Source organism: Xiphophorus maculatus, chromosome 21, assembly GCF_002775205.1.
Source record: "Xiphophorus maculatus strain JP 163 A chromosome 21, X_maculatus-5.0-male, whole genome shotgun sequence".
Classification (NCBI taxonomy): Eukaryota; Metazoa; Chordata; class Actinopteri; order Cyprinodontiformes; family Poeciliidae; genus Xiphophorus; species Xiphophorus maculatus.
The window spans coordinates 3929694-3950321 of NC_036463.1; the positions used below are offsets into that span (position 1 = coordinate 3929694).

Genomic DNA, 20628 nt, shown 5'->3' on the forward strand with positions numbered 1-20628 from the left:
TGATGAATAAGTTGCCCAAATCTGGTTTTGATTAAAAATCAATGAAGATCCTATTTTCCATAAAATTGAAAAATAAGATAAAATAAAAAAGACATACTTTGTGTTGTTTCTGACATTTTCTTCTCGATAAGATTGTAATTTGTCAGTGAAAATCGTTTGGGAAATAAACCATCCATCTGCACTAAAAATGCTGCAAATGGCCCATTATGGAAATTAGCTAATGATGTCATTTAATAACTTTTAAACAGCCAGTTGCCATTTAGAGTTGGCATCATTGTCTTTGAGTTAAAACTCCAATTAAAACATTCAGAAAACATCTCTATTAGGGGTCTCTATTAAAACACAGACTGCAGAGGAACAGGCTAAGCTTCCTCCAAGCTCATGTACTGAACAGTTGCTTTAATCATTTAGCTGAAGTTATTGTTGTAAAAGTCACCACACACTGTGAAAGCACTTTAAAGCATCACTGCACATCATTCATCACTTACGCGGACAGCTAAAATCCCAGTGATTAATGCGTTCTCAGGTTCCAACCTCCTTTAACAGTACCAGAAAATACATTTACAAAACAGAATGAGAGCAAACATTTAGGCAAAACCTGCCAGCCACAACATTTAAACAAACCATAAAATGGATTTCATGCATTCACAGCCTCTACTTGCTATTAGTCCTTAAACGCTGCATAATTGATTTACCTCACGACCAGTGAGGTGACCTTCATGTCAGCTGTTTACGCTCCACATCAGCTCCTACAGTTGCTCGTTTTAATCTCTCTCTCTGTGTTTGTGCGCCACAACTCTGCTTTGAAACTAATCAATGCAGTTGGAGAAAACATGCATGTGCGCCTAATGGAGATCATTAGTGGGGCTGTTGCGTGTAAAATAACAATTATAGCTGCAATAATGACAATATAAACCACAATGCGAGCGTGGGTTTCTTCATCAAATCCTGTACATGATCTCACTTGTTTCAAATCATGAGAAGAAACTATAGTTGGGCCATTTAAGGACCTGGAGTTGTTTGGTAAGTGGCATAAAACATCAAACTGATACATGAGATCTAAAATTCAGACTTGAATGGGTTTGTAGAGACTTTACAAAACATGAATTTGCAGAAATATCCCCACTTAATCAAAGAGTTACTGCGAACACTTTGCCCTGCTCTCTTGTGCAAAAACACAAAGTCTTACCACGTGTTTTTGTGCAAATATCTTTGTACGCTTTAAATGGCACAAACTAACTTGAAAGTAGCTTTTCATCAAGATATGAGGCTTGTTTTGAGGAAATAATTCCTTAATATTGATGAAAAAGTGCTAGTTCTATTGGCAGATAAACTTATAACATGGGGAAAATGTCTGGATACAAGTCAAATAATCTGAATATTTACTTATCAAACTTGCTAATATCCATTAGGATTGTGGTAAATAAAGGAACTTTAGGTAATCAGTACACTCAGTACACTCGAGGGCGTCTAGCCCTCTTTCTTCTCCATCGGGTCAGACAATGGTTTTGACATGTCGGCTAATCCCACAAAGTCAGAGAGCCGCTGCTGAACCAGCAGGGCATCAGAGCGCTGAGTTTAACTGTAATCAAACGATCAGTTCATTATAAGCTTAGTTTATTTTGTTCCAGAAGCACAATTGTGCTCGACGTAATAATTTGTGTAGCCATCCAAAATGAGCATCTACCCGATCACCCATTCCTGCCGTTGTTCGGAAGGTACTGATGTTACTGACTTGTTGTAACATCAGTACCTCATGTTACTGACATTTTCTGACTTGCTGACGTCACCGCAGCAAGTCTATGTTGACTTTTGTCATGTGGATGTCGACTTTAAAACAACATGAAGTCGTGTAGCCCCTATTCTCGTCCTTATCGGCCCATTGTCACATGAAAACCAGTTGGATCTGAACACTGTTTCCACCGACACAGAGTACACGTACACGGCCATAAAAGTGTATCTTTGCGCGGACATATCCATCAGACAAAGTACAGCCGAGTATGTGGAAGCCTTAAGTTAGCCAATAGCTGCTTTCCTCGCTGAGGAGTTGGAAACAGAATAAGGAGCTTCCACAGTTTGGGCTTTAGGTTATTTGGTTTGTTTATAATATATTTTATCTCAATGTTGATGAAAACAAGATGAGTTTATAAAGACGCTTCAACTGAAAATACCTTAAAGGGGTATGAAGAAATTAAATTGGATTATAAATTAAAATTAGTAATTGCATAACTGCATTTTGTTAAATAAAATGTGCAACAAACTGAGTGCTGGTTCTGTTCTACTGCTGTAAGCTGTAAATTTAAAACAATACTGTACTGTTAAAATGGAAACGTAAGCAGATTGTTGCAGAGTGTGAACAGAATAATAACAGAAGATTTTTTTTTTCCAATAACAGCTCGACAAGAGCAAAGTTAATTGCTGAATTGATCGTCTAATTTCAGAGCTATAGGTTTACAGCCATACAGTCGGGTGAAGATCGATCAGTTATCCTGCATGGAGCAAACGCATTTATGTATGAACGCCTTGGGATTGTAGCTGGATGTTTAAGTGACAAACCAACACAAAGTAGAACATGATTGTGAAGTTAATTGACTCTTAGATGGAGTTTTCAAAATTTTTTCCAAAAACATCTGAAAAGTGTGGCATTTATTTGTACTCTGCCATGAGTCCTTGCAAAAACATCTACTGTGATTTAAAGCATAAGAAATGAACAAAAGTAGAGAAGGAAAGAGGATAAGAAAAGAGGAAGGAAGAAGGAATGAAGGGATGAATGCAGGACACATGGAAGGAGAGAAAATAATACAGGAATGGTAAAAGAAAGGATGACAAGACGAAAGGAAGGTTGGAAGAAACATTAAGTGATGAAAGAACAGGAACGACAAAAGGACAGAAGACAGGATGAAATGGATGAACAGATGAAAGGATGGCTGAAAGAACAGAAAAAAATAAGGACAAAAGATAGGATGAAATGGATGACAGAAAAGACAAAAGAAAGGGCAAAAAGATGAAAGGAAGTTTCAAACAACAAAAGACAGGATGAAAGGGATGAACGATAGGACGAAAGGAAGGATCAAAGGTCAAAGAAAGGTTGAAACAAAAAAGGAAAAGAGGAAAGAAAGGAACAAATGAAGGATGAAAGAAAGAATGAAAAAGGACAGAAGACAGAAAGGACAAAATAACAGTAGGAAACAAATGGAATAAATAAATAAAATATAAGAAAGAAAGGATGGAAAGACACAATGAACAAATGAAGGAGAGACACAGTGAAGCGTAGAAGGGAGGGAAGAAAGACGAACAGAAATCCAGATGTTCCCAGGAAGCCTATGAAACAAAACACTGGAAACACGGAGCTAAAGGTTCATGTCCGACCCAGAGGTTCTACATCCTTAGGTTAGTTTCTGCCCTGTTTCTCCGATGAGGGTGGAACACATCTTTTGTCGTACAAAGACTCAAAAAACGGACCATTACTTGCAGAAACAGAAGTCCAACACATCCATCAAGCCTGTACAACATTCATAAAAACCTTTGTATAATATCTGTGTCAGCAGGAGAAAGTTGACTATTTTTAGCAACGTCCTTGCAGCTCAAACTTTGATCAAAGATAACACCCAACTCTTCAGATGTTGTGCCTTGACGTTTGCAGCTTTGGAGCAAAGAAGCTGATAAATTTACCATGAGATACACACAGACACACAACTCCTGAGATCAGATTTGTCTTTCTCCTCCCCGGGTTCTTATGACTGAACAACAAGGAACTTCACAGCTGTCAAAAGACTTCCTTGCTTCCTTGAAAGACGAAAGAAATTTCCCTTTGTGCCAGAAAGTCATGTTAGATTGAGGCGTCACAAAACTAAACTTTAATATTTCTCTCCCTGTGACACTCACTAAATAATTAAAAAAGACACTGCATTATGTAATAATGTACTAAAAATGAGCTTTAGATGTAATAAAACATTAAAACCGCATTATGTAACAATTCACACAAAAAGTTATAAAATCCTGGCAATACTTTCTGCCAAATAAGTGATAACATTATTACATTTTGCGCTAATTATTACAACTATCAAACTGTTTGTGTTCACATTAATCATTATACTTCTAATAACAATTATTGTAGATCGTATACGCATTTAAAATGAAAATTTTAATAAATAAATGATAAACTTTTGGTCATTTAGTTTCCTTTCCAGACTCATAGCAGAACCCTGGAGGTTAACTAAGGTCATTCAAATCAAAACCATTAATTCATGGTCAATTATTACATAACAGAATTTTAATCATGTTTTCTGATTTTATTGAATTAATGCATAATGTGGCTCTACAGCGTGGATGAAGACAATGTTGGCTAGAGAAACAGTAAGGCACAACTGGATATAAATGGACAATAAATCAGTTATAACAATATATATCGTGACAAACACATGATCAATATCAATCAGTAATATCTGTGATAGAACATTCAACAATTAAAATTAAACCGCACAGTATTCTGGGGGATGGAGGCTTTAGCCGCTCAACCTTTCAGAGCGAGCTAAGCCAAGGTTGGTGACATCGACTAACGTTGAAGTCAGACGTTTGACATTTTGCTCAACGGAGTTCAGAAGAGTCGTTTTCCGTTGTCGGTCTGTTTGTACTATGAAATACGATGAAATTGAGAAAGTGGCACCACAATATAATGTAGTGAAAGATTCTGCAATCTCAAAGGAGGTTCAGATGTCTTTGCTGAACCTTTTGTGTTCAGTTTCAATTGAACAAACGACGGCGACAGCTGATAACGGCACAACGCGCTTTGGAGCCTCTTGCCTTTTTTCCGCTCCCGGTTACTTTGAACAGTGGTGGACTAAATATTGGGAGTATCCAGGTTTTATTTGCTGAAATAAATAAATAATTGATACTGATATAAAATTCTTATAAGTCTCTCAGCCGTATTGTCCAGCCCTACAACTTTCCAACTGCCTCCAAACTGAATCCATTTTAATAAACCAAAACAAGAGGCTCTGTGTCGGCTGTAAATCTCTATTATACATAACGACAAAGCAAACACGCTTCGCCCTTATTAATCACAGCCATAATTCCTGCCTGAAGTCACAATAATGGCCCTTTTCATTGTCCCAACCGGTCCATTTCGTCTCAAAAGGTTCCCCCCTTTATCATATTTAACAAACATTAAGGAGGGAAAAAAGGGACTCCTTGAGTGGCAAACAAGAGGAGCGTGGCTATTAAAATGGCAAACAGCTGCTTGTAGAGCTGGCATCACATCCCTGAGGACAGCTTTCACCTTGGTGGGATGAAAAGGATGGGGACGCTGTGTCGGATTCAGATGGAGCGCTACAAAAACAGGCATCTGGGCGATATCAGTGGTGTCTGCTAAATGTGCAATTACCAAACCAAGGCAGGCAGACTTGGTGAAGGTTTCCAAACGTGATTAGAATATTGATGCAGCAAAACGCAGTTCATGGAGTTATAGTTCTTCAAAAAGGTATTTGCTGCCTTGAAGATTTACATTTTTTAATGTTTCAGATTATCAAGCACATTTAAATACCGGAGATGTTTTGAAAAAAATCAATTATGAAGGCCAGAAATCTACGTGAACCAGGATGTCTGTGAAAAACTATCATGCAGGCATGATAAAAAATTTTTTTTTTTTAAAATCAAGAAATCACTTGAGTAGAAACTCAGAAAGCAAAACTAAAGCTGCATTCGCACCAGCTTGTTTGTTTGCCAAGAAAGTTTGGTTCTTATGGGTTAGGTATGAATGCACTATCAAACTCTAATGAGAACCAAAAAGGTGAACTCTGGTCTGAATAAAAAAGTCAGTGACCTCTGATCCAGTTCAAATGCATATATGAATGCCAATCGGACCGGAGAATGCCCCAAAAGCAGGAACCGAACTATAGTGCACGGCATTGTGGGTAAATACAACCAAGACAAATGTGGGAGGCTAGCGCTAGCGGGAGAAATGGCTCATGGTCTTTTATCAAAGGCTAAAGAGAACTCCTACAACCACTAAAATATGACATGTTTACATTTTGTGAAGAAGGAAGGTGCGCTCAGTCTTCTTCAGATGTTTTTGTGTCGTTTCCTTCAGTGGCTTTTGGTACAGCGTCCCCACAGGCGAGGAGGGGAACAGATATTTTCAAGGGTTTGATTAGTTTGACACAGTGCAAAACACACAAACTTTCAGCTCTGAATAGCACAAAAACAGAGAGCGGTTTAGACGGCCAAACATAAAACCAGCTTGGTTTTGGTAGCTTACTTCTTTTAATAAGTGACTCTGTCATTTGAAAACTGCAGCCTACATCGACTTGAGTCACCACCGTCAATTTGTTTGCAATTTGTTCTGATCTGAAACATTTAGGTTTGACGATGAAGCAAAACCCAAAGAAATCAGTACTTTTAAGAACACTGTACCACAGAAGTAAATAATTGATGATGTTCAGGTCTGATTCAATAACTTTGATGCAACATTTAAAGCTTCATCATCTTGTTGCAACAGGTTATTCGGGGTCCATGCAATAGGAGTGAAACAGCACGTTGTACATGGTTTGGTATGAGTCAGTACAGCAGGCAAAAAAATAATAAAATAGCTGTTTTCTTTTCTTTGGATATCAATAAATAATCCTCTCAAAGAGAAAGAATGAACATGCTTGGTTTGAGCTATGCTCAGAGTTTTCTTTGTGTTCCAGCAAGTTAAATTAAAAATAAGAACAGTTTGTTTTTTCTGTAACTAAAAAAGGAAAAAGTAAAAAAAAAAAAAAAGTCAAGCAAACTGTTTTACTAAGCGGAAGGTGTATTACGCAGGTTTGTAGAATGAAAACGTTTTGCACGTCTGCAAATTCTTAAAGTTTAATTTTAAAAACAGGCGGACGGATTCAGTAATAACCAACTTTATACTAATGATAAAAACCAATTAAATAACTGACGCTTTTGCGTCTGTTTGAAGTAACAATAGAAAACGGCTCGATGAAGCGGCTGTGCAGACAAATGGCCCAATAAGTGATGATTATGGCCTCTCCAGGTCATACTCAGTCTGTCTCTGGGGAACTGAGAGTCTCAGAAGAAATCATAAAACGAACAAAACAAGTTTTTCTTTTTAAAAAAATAAATAAATTTCAACCTCCAACCAGAAGAGCCTTCACAGCTAAACCAAGAAGCAGCACTGAAAGCACAGATGTTGGTTTATCTCTGGGGGGAAAAAAAAGAAAAGCAAAGCTAACGGAGACAAACTAATCAGCTTACGGCTCTCTCTAAATCTCCCTCTCCCATTTCTCTCCTTTTTGTGAGCCACACTTAATCATTCAGCAGAAAAACACAGATATCATGGAGGAAGAGAAAAGATGACACGCTGAAGAGCTTTCAACAGGGAGGTCTAGTGTTTTTCAGAGATTGCTCCTGTGCGAGGACGGCTACAAAACCTCCTTCAGTCACCATGTCTTTTATCAGCTCAGGTCAACTTTTGGTTCAAGAGAAAATTTATGTGCAAAGCAGAATTTATTCTCACTAATAATGATCTTACATAACTCCAATTTTTGTTACAGTTGAAGCCAGAAGTTTAAATAAAAAGACACATTCACATTTTTCCTCTGTGATGTTTAACTTCTCTTGTTTTAACTATCAAAATAATTTCTATTTGCTAAATGCCACAATAATGAGATTTACTTATTAATATATTTAAAATCAAAAGTTTACATACAGAATGATTACTATGTATCTGATATATTTTGTCGTTATTGTGGAATTTAGCAAATAGAAATAATTTAACTTATTCTATTTGACCTAAAACAAGAAAAATTTGATTTGACTCCAGAAAGTAAGAAAAAAGGTGCATCTGTCTTAATATTTGGTGAATAAAAACTTATATGCACAAATATTAGCATGTCTGGTAACAGAGAGAAGTCAGAGAATATGCTTTTTTATTTTTTATTTAACCATTACTTTACCAGGAAGTTCTTTCAGAGACCTTGTCAAAAGGTGTGTAGTAATTAAAAATTGCAGATGAATAAAACATTATAAAAACCTTAAATAAAACCCAGAAACAAATTATTTCAAATTGATCAACTTAAAGTAAATAAGTACAGAAATGCTTTCACAACATTTATATGTTGGAAATTGTTGGAAATTCAGCAGTAATTATGCAAAAAGTTATTTATTTTTAATGTTTGAGTTTTATCTTTATTAAATAAATGTATTTTCTTGTCCCATACCGAGATTTTGCTGATACAAAATATTAATTTTTTACCATTTTTTTCTTTTCCATTGGTTTAACTGGTAATTCTGAGGAACAGATGTTGTCTTCCAGATGTGTACAGTAGAACAGCAGCTTTCTGTGCTTATCCAGGCATGATCGATTTGTTTGCACCCTTTGGGTCGCAGCCTGTAACAACGACAAATCAGCTACATGAGAGGAATCTCTTCACCCAGCACATATGGGGGTTTGCAGATAAAAATGTATTTTCCTCGAATGGTGTTGTTTTACTGTCACTAATATAATTAACGCAAAGTTTCAGCTTTATGGCTACATGCTAACACGCTTTGCTCCTGCCATCTCACATGGGCTGGAAGGGGAAATGTTAGATCACTTTCTTTAAGGTCAAACTGCAGCATGGAGAGCCGACTTGAGCCAAGATCGTGAGAAACAAACTGGGTTCCTGAGATGCTGTAACAGAGAAGAGGTTTGTTTCTCTTGTTACTGTCTCAGCATTAATAAAAGACAAAGCGTCTGATGGATCGGAACAGCATCGACATTAGGAAGTATAGAAAAATTAGTGTTATAGTTCCAGGTTATGAAGCAGCTACTGAAGCATGTGGGGAAAATGTGGTTTGGAATAACAGAGAGAAATCAGACGGTGAACAGTGAATGACACGGCAAATATAATCATGATTTAGATGTTTTTAAGGCTATGGAAAAAAAAGAAAACAACACATTTTCATGGTGTAGCGGATGCAACAGTAGAGTGCTGATGGTAATTGTTATGAACAGAAAATAGACTGCTTCATAGTCTAAAATCAGTTTTCTAACAAGGTTCTAACAAGATGTGTGGTGAAAAAGAAAAAGTAAACGTAAAAAAAAAACATATAGATTCACAAAGATCAACTATGCAGAAATCATTTGAGAGCTTTATGAAAGTAGAAATGTGATCTCTTCCTTCCCCCTAAACAGTTTCTCTATTGGAAAGAAATTATGAAGCAAACTGTCTCCTGTTTGAACAGGAAGTCAACAGCCAGACTGTAGACCGTAGGTGTTGTTTGTGAGCATAAGGTTTCTCATATTAAGTTGATATACAGCTCTAGAAAAAATTAAGAACCCAGTGCACTGAACCCCATTGAAAGCCTCATGGTTATTCCACCAAACATTGATTCCTGAACTCTCCCTGAGCTAAACCTTAGTATTGTTGTTTCTAAATGAACATGAACATTTTAATTTGATCATTATTTGAGGTCTGAAAGCACTGCATCTTTTTTGTTATTTTGACCATTTCCCATTTCCTGCAAATAAATAAACATTTTTTGCTTGAAATTTCAGAGACATGTTGTCAGTAGTTCATAGAATAAAAGAACAATGTTCATTTTACTCATACATATATTTATAAAAAGTAAAATCTGAGAAATTGGTCACTTTTCCAGAGCTGTATGGAAATGATTCTGGACGTACGACATTGCATCATGCTGATCGCAGATGTGAACTGAATCAAAATTGATCATAAGAGACTTTGTAATGTCAAGAAACATTATATTGGCATAAAAATGCATCAATTTAATATTGTATTGTGATAAAGCTACTAATAACACAGTTGTTAGAAACGTACCACACAGTAACAATAATTCAGATACAGCGTTTATCTGAATGCCACCAAAGTTTAGCTTTTTGAATTAGTTTTTAAGCTATTTACCTCTGCGGTGACTAACCACAGAGAGCTTCTAAATCCGTAGAAAAGATGCCGGTTTGCTAAGTGTCCAAGCTACCACTGTAAGATTTTTCGTCTTCTTCAATCTAATAGTTGCATTATGCACATAAATATTGTCTTCAATCTCAAGAAACCTTTGGCAATTTTCTCACCTATGTTTTGCTCAGTTTCACTTTTAAATTTTTTTTTTTTTTTACAATTTATCAACTTTCTCCTAACTTCAATCCTGAATGCAACTTAAAAAGAAAAACTTATAAAATGGATAACATTCCAGTTTTTGCAGCATTTAACTCTGCTGACACCACTTTGACTCTAAAACTGACATTGTTGATTGACATTTTTCCTTTTATCTAACTTTTTAGGTTCATTTAAACATTTAGGAGCTAACGCTTCTGGATTGTAACTAAGTAAAACGACAGTCGTGCTGTGAGTGAGTTTGAGTCGTGCGTGGATGTAAACAGACTCATCCTGTGTTTATTTCCTTGATGAGGATGCAGCTGTGACTCAAGATGCCACGTTAAGGGGAGAGAGCAGGGCTCTCAGACAATGTGCTGTGTGCATTATGGATGAGGAGTGCCATGATTTCTCTATTTTTAGGGGACGGATTAGGGGATGCACACCAGCTGGAGGTGCAGCAGAGAAGTTGTAATTCGCAAAAACAAAAAACACACACAGATGGAAGATTTGTTGATTGTTGTATTAGGATTGTGTTACTGTGTTGCAAGACTTAAGGAGCTGGTAAACTTTAACTTTTCCAGTGATGCATCAAACTTCGTGTGCTGTTTTTCTTGTATCCACATAATGTCTACACCCACTTGTTTCCTTAGGGTAGCTGTGCTGAAAGTCAAATGCTATGCTGCAAGTTTTAGTTGTATTGGTTCATTAGCAGACCTGTGCAGAACTTTATTACATGCAGAGGAGGTAGTTGAACCAGCTGAATGAGCTTTGTAGGACCAAAGACATCTAAAACTGGCAGAAAACTGCAACACTCAATGGGCAAGAGCTTGGGTCGATGCCGGTCCACTGATATGAGCCAAAAGAAACATCCAGACGCATAGTATCTTTTACTTATCCAACTTTTAGAGCCTCTTGTCACTTTAAATACAAATAAGCCGCTGCTGGCCACGCCTCTAACTCAACGTTGACACTCACACATGAAAATGGCTGCAAACAGATGCGCAATTATACAATCGTACGTCATTGAAAAGCAGAAGAGGAGCCTCCTGCACAACCAGTAACAATGCAGCAAGTGGTTTCTAGACAGTAAGTCAACAACAAAACACTTGTCTTTTCCAGCAGTCACTGTAAAGTGGTAAAACCAGCTGATCAAACATGCTGGAGTTCAGTTTGGGTTGATAAGTAACGTGCTGGAACTCAGCTGGGGTTGCTAGGTAACGGGGAGTTCCTCCTGATTTGTGCCGTTATGTTCCAGAAGTTTTCAAAATGCCTCATTTTCCAGACACCAAAAAACATGAACTTATTTCCAAAAAGATGACTGGGAGGATTTTCTTTTTTTAAGTGTTTGAACTGTTTTTAGAAGGAGTAGAAACCCAAATATAAGAATAAAAACCTGCAAAATGTGAATTTTACACAATTCATCCCCCCTTAAACAAGATAAAAACACAGTAGCGCCTCCACTTGGTGAGGGAACTCCAAACCTCTTAAATCGCCTAGGACATTTAAACTGTGGCCTACAAATCACTTACTGAATCAATCCACCTTCAACATTTCCTCATGGCTCAGTTTACTACCAAACATAAAACAAAACTCATTACATAATTAATGAGGCCATTAAAACAACCCAACTCTTGGCTGCTCAACTGAAGAACCTCTCCCACCTCGTTTGCTATTTCTGTTGACCTTTTTTTATGTGTTTAATGGTTTTAAACATGAAATCCTCCACAAAGTTCTCTATCCAACATTGGGGTCAGCGACCTTTTTCCATTCAAAGAGCTGCTTTGAGCCACTGAAAACATGTTTTTAAATACAAATTACCATAAAATGCTAACAAATTAAACTAAAATAACAATACAGCAAATCATCTATTACAAAAGAAAAACTAATTTACATTGAGTGTTATCTATAAGTATTGAAAATAAAAGAGACAAAGCATAATCTAAACACTTGATGTAGATATTATGCCCAGTTTTTGCATGAGAACTCAAAAAACCTTCTAAAAAACTAATTTTTTATTGCATTCATAATGAAAAGCGTTCCATTTTTGGCTTTGTAAGAGCCACAGGATGATCTCACCTATCACTTATTAATAAAGATTAATAAGAGCAACTTACTGCTGATCCATTTGGCATTTGGTTCATGAACCTTGAATTCTTTTCGGAAGAGGTCTCCAACCGTAACCTTGCCTTTCAGAGCCAGACGGTCGTCTTCACCTGCAAAGGAAATGACTATTTTAGTACAGGTAGGTGTTAATATGCAGAACAGTAGCAGAGTGCAGTTCATGGAGGCTGCGATGAGGCTCAGATTTTATCCAAAAAAAGTCAGATTCCCTGGTAACCAAAGAAATAAAAAAAACCTTTATATAAATATATAAAAAGCTCTTTTACCCCAAAACACCCAGAGATTCTTGATTTTTGATGTGAACTGATTGTATATTTAAGATTATTACTTGCAATAAAACATCTTCAGTAAAAAAAAAAAATTTTGAGGAGCTGACTTGACTTCTAATAAAAACATGGATATGTCTTCGTTTTGGCAGCAAAAGAAACGTTGAGAAAAAACTATTTGTGTTCCTAAGTCTTTAATTATTTCATACACCTTCCAGATTTAAAGCTTCTTACTGACGGAATAAGAACAAAGACAGATGGATCCCAAAAATAACGTTTTATTGGTTCACACCTAAGAATTTAAAAATACTTTTACTATAGATAGATTCTACACGTTGTTTTGTAAATGAGACCCATAATTATTATAAATCTGAGTTGTTTTTATGTTTTTGCTCAGTCTGAATCTCAGATTGAATCATAAAAAATTGAGTGCCGAGAGCAGTAAGTACAAATAACTAAAAGCTACTTTTTCATCTTTTAATGATTCAAATAAAGCCAAAGCAAATTTAATGTCCTCGTTTCACTTTTAGCGCTACAATATAATTAAATCCCTTCCATTTGTCACATAAATACAACAAAAAGGGCAAAATAAAGTTGCTGTTCTGATAATTAAACGCTTAAGTTAAATACAGGGGCTGGTTTTGTGGTTTAAAAAGCTTTTTGAAGCAAGCAGTGAAACAGAAAAAGACCACAGAGATAGAAAAAAAATCTCTTTTACTCCTGACAACAAAAAGCAGAGAATCTATAACATCAGATTTTTTACCTTAAACTGCATCTTAACAACTTTCTCCCCACAGGCTGTTCACATTTCAAAGAAGAATACCTTATATGAGAAAAAAAAAAAGAGAAAGGAAGCCACACACGAGCATAATAACAAAGGCTTCATCGTATAACTCCCTCGGGCTTTTGATAAAACTGGGATGGGTTCTATTTGTCAGCACAGACTCTCATATTTACCAAAAGTGCCTCATGCAATTTATTTCAGCTTAATTTCATCCATCGATGCTCATCATATCATCTTTGGCTCCATAAAATCACTCATTGCAGAGCGAAGGGAGAAGGCAAAAAAACCAAAACTGATGCAGTTGTGTTTTGAGTACGAGTTCAGCCTGTAATATTTTATTAAAAACGTACAATTTTAGTAGAAAATTATAGATTTTTCATCTTATTTTCTCTGACATCCACCTCTCAATGACATCAAACCGTCTTTGTCTTTATTACTGACATTTCATTAAAATTTCATCCAGCCAAAGCTTCTTGCAATGATATCATTTAAATCAAGGACTAATTTGTTGGAAATTAACATAATCTTTTATTATGGGCTCATCTGGTTAAGAACCAATTATTTCAACTTCCTTTGTTTGCTACAAGAAAATTGTTTCTACAACCAAATTTCCCTGATATAAATTGACTGTTAAATGACAAAACATTTATATTCTTACATTTATTGAATCGGTTAATGTAAGCAGTTTATAGTTACTGTCTCTAATCTCCAGATACAATACATGTTTGCTGAAAGGTGATTAAAAAGTAATAAATTTCAGCACCTGAAAGATGTGGGTTGAAGGAAAGGCAACATCATTAAATTCCTTTGCATATTGAAACTTACGAGTCTAATGCTGCGCCTGGTTTACAATCAAAGTTTACATAGAGGCGCGTCGAGGGCACGTTTCGCACGTCAAGCACTGCGATGTGAAGCGTCTCGAGCGTTTGACGCACGTCCAACGCTGGAGTTGAAAAATCTAAACCTTTGTTGCTCAACGCGGAGCATCAACCAGCACATAGTGGTGTATTTTCTCAGAAAAAAACTATGGAGGATAAACTAAATGTCGCTGTTTACTCTCATCCTATAACCTACGACCACTCAAGTTATGACTACAGAGACAGGAATAGAAAGAACGTTGCATGGATGAGGATCAGCAAGGAAGTTGGAATGTTGGATGAGTTATAACTTTTACTATTAGAAAATATTTCCCTGCATTTGAGCTATCCAAATCCGTCCAGCAAAAACATTGAGTCACATTAAATAAATGATGTATTTATTTAGACGAAATATGCAGGAGATGGTGGAAGAGTTTGGAGGACACGTATGCCAAGGAGTTTCCTCTCAACACTGTCTAGAGCGATTTTGACGCGTCTAGAGCAAAAACTGTCAAGCATCTGACTTCAAAGTGCACACGCGTAGAACTTGAAGCATCGAACGCGTTCGGTGTGAACGCACCACTAGTCACATGCAGATGCTATCCAACAGTACGACAAGTAGCTTTGAGGCTACTTTAGCTTCCCAAGATGCATCTTCTTTTTAAAATTTTAGAAAAGTTCTCTGAAAAAAAACAAAAAAACTCAAATAGACAAACTTTCCATCAATAATTTGGAGTTAGGTTCCACAGAAAATAATAAGCAGGGACTTTACGTACTTTCTGGGTTAATAAACGAGAAAAAGAATATAATTCAGTCTATCATAAGGTTCATAAGAATTGTGTAAGAATAATAATAAATATTTTAAAAGTTGTTTTATATATTGCATATTGTAAATTCTGCATTATATGACTACATATTTCAAACTCTAACCTCTCTTCTCTAACCTCACTAAAAGGATTTTCTCTGATCCACCAGGTGTTTGCTAATTGCTGCTGGCTAGTCTGAAGGAGCTGAGAGAGGGAGGGCTGCTATGTAAGGTGTAAGCTCGGTCGCTTGGAAACTTCAGCTCTGAGGAGGAGCTGCGTCTCAAAGGCGGAGCTAGGTCCACCCAGGCGTTTTGTACAGCTGGATGGTTGCCATGGAGATTAAAAAACTTCTCAGACATGAATTAAATAATCAAGGCAACACGCCAGGTGTGTTTTTGATGAGAGAATAACATTATAGTACGATGTAAAGCTCAAAAAAGACAATTTAGCATAATATTCCCTATTTTTTCCAGCTGTATAAGACTTTCTATATAACTAACCAACCTGCTACTGTTTCCCCTTTTTGTAAGTTTATCTAAAAAGGTGTTTTATTTTCACTCTGACTGCATGTCGCTGTTTCACTGAGCCGCACACCGTCTGTCAGAAAACCAAAGTGGCAGCAAACGTATGACCTAGATGTGCCGAAAAGAGAGTAACCTCTTAGGTATAGAAGTTGCACATTGTCAGAGAAGGAGGAGGAGGAAGTGGTGTTCAAAAGTCAAAATGTGTGTGTTGGTGTGTGTGTGTGTGTGTGTGTGTGTGTGTGTGGAGGAGAACAAAGTGGCTGTCAGGTGCACTTAGAAACCGGTTGCCAACCTGTACGGGGAGCATCCATCAAGCTAACCCCTTAACTGAGTGGAAACAACTCCTCAGACAAAAAGCAACGCCACAATTTGCTGCTCAACGTTTCCTCCCTTTGTTTCGAAAATGGTTCTTCAAGTATAATTGGAGCAAAACAGAATGTACTGAATAACCACTGGTTCAGCATTTTTATAGTAAAATTATCCCCAAAGCATTTTAACTGTGAGGCAATACTTCACTTGAGTCCATTTTCACAACAAATTCAATTTCTTTCCTGCAATTTTAAATCTCTGACGCATGTTTGTCTTAAAGGGAAAAGAAAATCACCTAATTTAAAAGCCCACTTTCCTTACGTCCAGAAAAACAATCTGCTTTTATTGTTTACAATTTGTTCAAAACAAAATGTCTTCTCTCTTCAAATAGTCTGCGTTTTAGTTTTAAATAGCCCAATCAACATCAGAGAAATTCCACCAAATTTCCAGCAAAAATGAAAAAAATTGACATTTTAGAAAACCGTCTTCATTTTTGGGGGTCACACTTGAATAAAAACCTACAACAGCTTCATGCAGAAAAAAAGATTCTTCATATTTCAACAGGTGGGCCTCTCATTCTTTAGCAGTATTCTGCAAATAAAGCGTTCGTTCTGACTGAAACCACATTTTTTTTCTGCTTGTGATGAATAAGCAAAGATGAGAATAAAGACTTCAATTACCACCACACAGGGAGACACTCGTTTTAAGTGGCAGAGATAATTTCCTCACAGAGAGGAGCCAGAAAATATTCCTTTGTCACACAGAAAGGAATATTTCTGCCACCGCATGTTTGGAGATCAGCATTAGCTCTGGAAAGAAGCATCCTTTCAAAAGTAATTTGAATACTTGAGAACAAAACAACTGCGCTTTGTTTTTCCTTATCCTAAAAGTTAGGCTTGACAGAAAATAAAGTTTATCTTTAAAAGAAAAGGAGAAACTGATGAAGCAGAGCAAACAGCCGACATACACAGAACCAGTTCACCCAGTCATCCAGCAGCAATAACTCTCAGTAGTTGCTTCCTGTTTGACCTAATCAGTCTCTCACATCGTAGTGAAGGAGTGTTTCTCCACTGTTTCTTATAAAGTTGCTCCAGTTCATTAACGTTTGCAGACATTCATCTCCATGTTGCCTTTTTTAAAGCAACATTTCAACGTTTTAACTGGTTTAAGCCCAGGCTTTAACTGCACCACTGAAATCCAGTCTACGGTCATTATGTTACAGCATTGTTCCTGTGTTTGGGTCAAAACTGTACAAAAAACATATCAATTTTGCATTTAAGATAAAAAAAACAAAACTCCTTCCTGTAAATATATTTTACAAAGAACTACTCAAGTAGTCGAGTTTTAGCTTCATCTGGTTGAAAATCGTTAGAAACATTCTCCTACGATGCAACTTTTGATGTCCAGCTATTAATTGTTTAATTGAAAAAACAGTCAACAGGTCAGGTAAGTCGAGAAAAAATGGCTGAGGTTTTCACATGTTGATGTTAGAAACATCTTTATTTAGCTTCAGATGCAGATCGACTGCTACAAATGATCAAACGTTCACCAAAGGAATGATTTGTTTTTGCATTTTAGGCATTAAATGTTTATTTACAGATCTAAAAAAGAACATTTGTTCATTTGCTTTGTCTGCATTTAGAATTTTTACAAAATCGACTTCAATGATTAAATGAGAAATCTGCAGAATGTGCCAATATTTTTTATCTGATTACTCGATTAGTTGTCAGAATAATTGATTAAATACCAAATTAAAATAAAATTAAAATATTGCAGCTATACTGGGTAGCAATATTTGGAAAATATTTTTTTATATTTTCCATCTTTATCCAGAAAAATATTAAAGCAACTGTTACATTTTTCCAGACCACACACACAGAAACCTTTAAAAAACTGAATTTTAAAATCTTTTAAAAAGTTGACCTCATCGCCAATTTGAGTTTGGTCCACTTTAAATTTAAAGTCTGGCTTGAAAAATATTTTTAAGAAAATATATTTTTTTAAAACACCTATTGGAAGCAAGAAACATTTTTATCTCCAATAAACTACTGAGATTGCAACGCAAAGGTGCAAAATTCAAATATGTTCAGGATTTCTCAAATTATTCTGACAAATGAAAACTAGTGACTAAAATTTCAAACCTGGCAACTCAAAAAGTTAGAAAGAATGTGTTGTTAAGTCTGTGAGCACAAAAAAAACGACAACACATTCAACTTTGGAGAATTCAGGAATCCAATTAAGCAACCATAACAACCCCCTGGAGGAGTAAAATAACCCGTTTCTGCACGTTTCTGCGCTGTCCTTGAGGAAGGATTCTTGGAGCCTGCAGTGTCTCTCGGCTCAACTCCAACGCACCAAAATGCTAATTGAATCACACCAACTTTCACAACCAAATTTGACAAGGTCAGCACTAATATTAATATTCAAAAACCCATTAAAAACACAAAATATTATTTCACTTAGCAGGCTTGTCTGCTTTGGGGACAGATACAGACTGGAGCGACGTTTCTGTTTAAGAACTGAAAGGCTGCAAACTGAGGGGACAGATTGAGGAACGGGGAAAGACGGAGACGCCACCTGCCTGCTATCCAGGTTTTTCTGCTTCACTCCTGCTGTCCTGGTCTGTTTCAGTCCATAACAAACATTCAACATTTAACATTAACACTGTGAAAAGTGACTTTAGAGCCAGATTCACATAATTCACTCATTCATAAGCAGACTGGGAAGCAGCAGAGGAACTTAGCAGGGGAAGCAAACAAACTTTTAAGTAACTTTTCAAATAAAATATACATGTTTATTAATACTAAATAAACAATAAGACGGTAAACAGTGAGATGAATAAAATGCTGAGTAACTATGCTCAAATTTACATAAACATTAGCTCATATGTTGCAGAAATCTAATGTTTCCAATCTGTGAAGTTTATTTCTTTAAATGCTAAATCAATCTACTCAAGTAAAAGAAAAGTACAGAGCAGTAAAACTAGTCCTATAAGTACCTTTTCCCCAAAAAAGTTACTCAAGTAAATGTAACCAGTATTACTCACCGGTTACATTTGTTACTAATAGATAACAACAATATTAGTAGCCTATTCTTGCTAACAAGTTTAACGTGATATCGGCATTAGCTAGTTATCATTTAGCTAACATGACCTGCATTAAACTTTTACTAAGTCTATTAAGCAGAATCAAAATAGCTATAAACAGATCATTTTTCGTGAGCAGCGGAGAAAAGTTCGTTGCACAAAGTCGGGCTTGACTTTTTTCTTTCTTTTTTTTTTCAAACAGCTGATACTGATGATCTCTGGATAGCTGCATGTATGGGAGTCAAATTATTACACTGACCACAATGGTGCTTTTGGAACATCACAAACCAAACGTATTACGAACGGATCCCGTTTGGGTACAGTTGAATTCAATGAAGCCACCTGCTTCTCCTCCACCCAATGCGCAGCAGGAAGCTCCGCTGACTCAGCAGCGGCTCTCTGCGGGATGAACAGACATGCAGATGGTGGCAGAGATCGCCTCTATCAGATCCTCAGGATGAAGCTCGGACTTAGTTTCCAGATGTTGTCAAACAGTTGTTTTGTGTTGTTTTAGGCACTAGTTTATTTGACAGCAATCTGACTGCAAGGGGGCAGAGAGAGCGGAGCGGGGGAGAGAGGCCTGGGCCCAGCGAACCGAGGACGGGAGTCGGACTCCAGACTACCCCGGTCTACAGTCTCTATATGTGGGGCGCCGCGCTAACCATTGCACCACAGAACGCCCCTGTTGCGGTAGTCTATGCTGAAATTTTCAGTTTCTCTTTGGTGAATTATTTACATTTTTATACAATTTGAGCTTTCTGACAAACTCATCTAGTTCACCTTCTTTCATTTCCTTGGAAAAAATCAGTTTTGTCACGTGATTGCGACTAGTCGACTGGCCCAGAAAAAAGTCATTGAAGAGAAAAGAATCGACTAGTCGACTAATTGGTGCAACCCTTATTGAGAAAACAAACTTTCATTATGTCATTGTCAATATATTAGTTGAAAATATTATCAAAACAAAAATTAGCAATAATTAACGGGACAATTTGTTGCCCAACCAACAAAAATAAAACATCCCTGCTAAAAAATTTATATTTATAAAAATATACATGAGCCTGTTTGTTTATTTATATCAGAGGGACATTGTGCATTAATGAACATTTTGAACAGCACAAATGTAAATGCATCCAATTACATCCAACACTAATTTACATTGTTTATGGCCCTGCCAGATGTTACAGGCTCAATATACTGTAATTAAGAAATAAATAAATAAACAAAAGAACAAGAAAGACGTGAATAGAAAACATCAAGATAGAATACATTATAATAAAAAATAAAAATAAAAACTGTCAGGTTCCACATACAAACCATAATTTATGATGATGTGTAATCTGGAGCATTTGGACTCCAGGAACACAAAATTCAAAATTGAGCAAAAACTCACTTTTAATATTTAAGTGTTTAACTTAAATACGTTAAACACTCAGTGGGGAAAAAGGCTTCAGATTCAATTCATCTGCATATAAATGCGTGTGAGTGTGTAAGGGTGAAAAGTCGGGACGACTAGAAAAGTTCTGTGTAAGTTCAGTCCATTTCCCGTTTAGTTCTCCAGAATGATTGAACTGCACTGCCGGAAACCCCGCTGTGACCCTGTGGACGAACAAGGTCACTTTTTGCTTATTGTCGTTGTAAATTAATTCTAGTGAGCGCACGATGAAGGCCACATTAACCTGATTTGACTCCTGCAGTGCATAAAACCGTATCCAGGAGCTTTATGGGCCTGAATGCAAACAGATGGTCGTCTGATTAAACTTTTATAAAAACATTTTTTAAAAAGACACTCAAGGT

At 36.5% G+C, this 20628-nt stretch overlaps 1 protein-coding gene across 5 annotated transcripts in view; it reads right to left on the reverse strand.

Annotated features, from left to right (window-relative positions):
- The window catches only part of dpp6 (dipeptidyl peptidase like 6), a 301131-nt gene that overhangs the window by 50669 nt on the left and 229834 nt on the right, over nt 1-20628 (reverse strand). For all 5 annotated transcript variants that reach the window (XM_023326527.1, XM_023326529.1, XM_023326528.1 and 2 more), the window contains one exon: nt 12197-12295. In XM_023326527.1, coding sequence (XP_023182295.1) covers nt 12197-12295 — 99 coding nt within the window. The remainder of the gene's footprint in view (nt 1-12196; nt 12296-20628) is intronic.